Here is a 4,295-nt window from a genome sequence, read left to right as displayed (position 1 = left end):
TCTTAATTTGTGTTCCGAAGATGAACGAAGGTCTTACGGTTTTGGAACAACACGAGGGTGAGTAATTAATGACAGAATTTTCCTTTTTGGGTGAACTATCCCTTTAATGCATGGTTTTTCCTTCTGGAGCGTCAGTAAGCCTTTGAGCCTTCTGTAATAGTTGCATATGAGTCCCTCAGTTGAAACTATTCAGTACTAAATAAACAATAACATGCATTTTGTACGATCCTTCTTATTTTGGTAAAATAACATTGGTAACACTTTACAATAAGGTTCCATTAGTTAATGTTAGTTAATGTATTAACTAACATGAACAAACAGTGGACAATACATTTATTACAGTATTTATTCATCTTTGTTAATGTTAGTTTATGAAAATACAGTCGTTCATTGTTAGTTCATGTATATTCACAGTGCATTAATGTTAACAAGCACAACTTTTGATGTTAATAATGCATTAATAAAGGTTGAAATTAACATTAGCTAAGATTCAACAATACTACAGCGAGAATAAAAGTTACGCCTTCTTTCTTTGCGTGAACATTTGGGCGGTGTTATGCAAATCTTCCCAGATCGTGACGTAGGTATGTGGGGGCGTGTTAGAACGAGCCGTTTTAGGTAGGTGTGGCTGACTCTGAACTTTTATAAAGAATATCTCTTTTGATTTGAGACTTTAGTCTTTGCAACTTTACAGATCTTCTTTATGCACCAAGAGCTTGTAACACTCCAAAGAGAAAGGAAAAATTGAAATCGTGTCATATGACCCCTGTAACTAATGTTAACTATTGAACCTTATTGTAAAGTGTTACCATAACATTTTGCAGATTCTGAAAGGGGGATGTAATCTTTTGACTTCAACTGTATTTAATATTAATATTCTTGTGGACTTTGGACAACAAAAAAAATTACTGACCCTAAACATTTAAACGGTAGTGTGCACTGCAAAATCAGACCATGTACTGTAAGTTGAGTCTCTCCTAGAAGATGTAATATTTGGTCTTTCTCATAGGCTCATTAATAAACTCCAGCCTGGCTCCATTAAGAAAATCAACCACTCCAAACTTAACTGGCACAAGGTAAGGAAGACCTGTTTATGTATTGCATTGTTTCAATGTTTTATGTGTTTTTGTTTTTTTCCTTCATTTTCAAGTCCGTTTTATTCCTAATGTAAAAATATAATAGCAAAGCTACTTGTCTTATTCTTTTCACTGAAGCTTGAGAACCTGGGCAACTTCATCAAAGCCATTCTTGCTTATGGTCTGAAGCCTAATGACATCTTTGAGGCCAACGATCTGTTTGAGAATGGGAACATGACTCAAGTCCAAACCACACTTCTTGCTCTAGCCAGCATGGTGAGTTCTGTGCAAAACATATTGAATGGAGATTAAAAAAGAAGGATGTTTATATCCAGGAGTTGCTGGTATAATGCCACTTTCGTTCTTTCATTCCAAGGCAAAAACTAAAGGTATGGACACAAAAGTTGACATTGGCATAAAGTATGCGGACAAACAAACCCGCAACTTTGATGATAAGAAATTGAAGGCTGGTCAATGTGTGATTGGACTGCAGGTGAGGAACGTCCTATGTGTTGTTGCTTTAGGAAACCTTTTAAAACCATTTTTTTTCTTGGGATGTCTTCAGTAAGATCCCCTCACTCATGCTTTGTATATTGATACACATCCTATGTTTTCACAATGGCTAGATGGGGACAAATAAATGTGCTAGTCAGGCTGGGATGACCGCTTATGGCACCAGGAGACATCTGTATGACCCAAAGACTCAAGCAGACAAGCTTTTTGACCAAACCACAATCAGCCTGCAGATGGGCACTAATAAAGGAGCAAGCCAGGTGAGTGTGTATTTAAAGGAATAATTCACCCAAAAATTTAAATTCTGTCATCATTTACCTCATGTCATTCTAAACCCATAAGACTTCATCTTTGAAAAGCAAACTAAGATGTTTGTAATTAAATATGAGAGGTTTCTGTTCCTCTCCTGAAAGTCCAGGTAACTAAAACTTCCATCTAAAAAGGTCATAAAGGCATTGAAATTCGAATTGAGCCGTTTACTCAGTCTTATCAAGAGATACGATTACTTTATATGATGAACAGATTAAATTTTTATTTAGATTTAATTTATTCACATATAAAAAAAACATACATGAGAGTAAGAGTGTGCAACAGTGTGTAAAGAGTAACCTGTTAAAAGTAACGGTGTGGTCACATATACCTTTTGTATGGTGACAAAATACAGTCATGTGAATAGGAATCCATGCAGTCTTTAATTTCACATGAGGAACATGCGAGGTGAAACATTTCCCCCATTCGTATTTCACATTGGACTCAAGTTTGTTGAACTTTTAACATGCAAATTTGCCAGTTTAAAGCTTGGTTTCGAAGTGATCTCCTACACTGTTGGCGATGGACCTACTCTGACCACAACATTTTGCAGAAGGATCGCTAAAGTGACCAGACCATTGGACATGGCTGTTCTATCCTGCTCCTGGTGGGCCAACGTTCTGCAGAGTTCTGCTCCTTCCTCCCAAACATACTTGCCTAGAAGTTTCTAGTGATGCTTGGTTAGCTGGTTCTGGTGTGTTTAATTGGGATGGAGTGAAACTCTGTGGGACTTTGTCCATCTGGGAGCACGGTTGGACAACCCTTGCCTTAAGACATTCTAGGAATTGGATTCCCAACTTTAGTTTTCACTTTATTCATCCTTTCTTCTTCCTCAGGCTGGCATGTTGGCCCCGGGCACCAGGAGGGATATTTTTGACCAGAAAGTGGCTGTCCAGCCACTGGACAACTCCACCATCTCGCTGCAGATGGGCACCAACAAGGTGGCCTCTCAGAAGGGCATGAGCGTGTACGGGCTGGGCAGACAGGTATACGACCCCAAATACTGCGCCTCCCCTACTGAACCCACCATCCACACCAATGGCAGCCAGGGCACCGGCACCAACGGCTCTGAGATCAGCGACAGCGACTACCAGGCTGAATACCAAGACGAGTACCAGGCAGACTGCCACGAGAAATACAGAGCCCACTATGACCACGGCATTGACAATTAAACCGCAAGCTTACAGCACAGATGAATATTTTTGGATCCTCACATAAACGGAGCGAGTTGTTTTTTCTCTCGCTAGCCTTTTTATACATGGCAAGAAACCGATGTTAAGAGGAGCATTTCCTATATCATCGTTCCTAAGATAATGCAGTATTTTATTAGCTAGATAGACAACAGACTATAGTCTAGTATTGTTTTGCCCTTTTTAAAAAAAAAAAGTTTGACCCTTTTTAAAAGTCAAAATGGGTTAGAGAAGCAGTCCAAGTGTTTGTCAAATGACATTCATGGCATATTAACTACAATCTCTGATTGTTTGATTTTTTTTTTTTTACTAAGTATATTTTTTACTTCCTGCTTTTTAAATCATTTGACCAAACAACGCCTTGCTAAATTGTGCCACAGGCCCTTGTATACGTTTAGACCAACTCCTATCTTTTTGATCAATCCCCCTCTTCTCAACTGTCTTGTATTTATTACCAGTAATACTCAATAGAGACCTCAGTCCTGTTGAATGGCTCTTTTTTTTTTAATGAATAAAGTTTTTAATTTTCCAGTCAAGTCTGTTGTTGTTCTGATTAAATCAATAAGGTTCATTCATTCATATCATTAAATCTTTCAGGTTTATCTGTAGGTTTTCTCACACATTTCTATACATTTATACAGTATATTTACATGTATTTATTTATTTTTTGTTCTGTGCTTTCACTTCATTTTTTTTATCAGATGAATTTGCCATTCATCAACTCTACCAGATTTATATCTTCCATCCTGGAAAAGATGAGCCCTTGCGTTTGGACAAAGGGGCATGAGCGAGTCTGAATGCTGCCTTGTGTCAGCATGGAGAGGGAAACTGAGAGCTGTAGAGTGAGAACACATCTAGCACAGTCTGGCTGATTTCCGAGCAGTCATGACGCTTGGAGGACAAGGACTGGCCGGTGTAAAGGGTTCGTGAGAAAAGCAGCAAACCCCCACCTCTTCCCGCAAACACCCTGACGGGGAATAATCCCTGCTTTGTGCGCTTGTGGAATCTGGCTCTGATAATGCAGCACTCAATTAGACAGTCTGACAGAACAGCACAGGTTTCCCCTAGCAACGTTCCCTTTGTATCAAATGTGACTCCACATAAGCAGTTCCAAATCTGCTACCTGCTTTGGGAAGAGCTTGAGTATTACAGAATAAAGTTAGTGGTTTTCCAAGTGTGTGCTGTTGAGAATTTCTACCAAAATGTA

The 4,295-nt window shown here is 38.9% G+C and overlaps 1 protein-coding gene across 1 annotated transcript in view; it reads left to right on the top strand.

Annotated features, from left to right (window-relative positions):
* LOC107710630 (calponin-3) overlaps window positions 1–3,422 on the top strand; it is a 12,525-nt gene extending 9,103 nt beyond the window's left edge. Inside the window, exons 3-7 of the mRNA XM_016515457.1 lie at window positions 1,010–1,076; window positions 1,215–1,352; window positions 1,453–1,569; window positions 1,703–1,849; window positions 2,735–3,422. Coding sequence (XP_016370943.1) covers window positions 1,010–1,076; window positions 1,215–1,352; window positions 1,453–1,569; window positions 1,703–1,849; window positions 2,735–3,070 — 805 coding nt within the window. The 3' untranslated portion in view covers window positions 3,071–3,422. The remainder of the gene's footprint in view (window positions 1–1,009; window positions 1,077–1,214; window positions 1,353–1,452; window positions 1,570–1,702; window positions 1,850–2,734) is intronic.
* Window positions 3,423–4,295: the final 873 nt, after the last annotated feature.

This window comes from Sinocyclocheilus rhinocerous, unplaced genomic scaffold, assembly GCF_001515625.1.
Source record: "Sinocyclocheilus rhinocerous isolate Xijiao unplaced genomic scaffold, SAMN03320098_v1.1 scaffold507, whole genome shotgun sequence".
Taxonomy (NCBI): Eukaryota; Metazoa; Chordata; class Actinopteri; order Cypriniformes; family Cyprinidae; genus Sinocyclocheilus; species Sinocyclocheilus rhinocerous.
The sequence above is the reverse complement of the archived record's forward strand: the minus strand, read 5'-3'. Positions and strand labels throughout refer to the sequence as shown.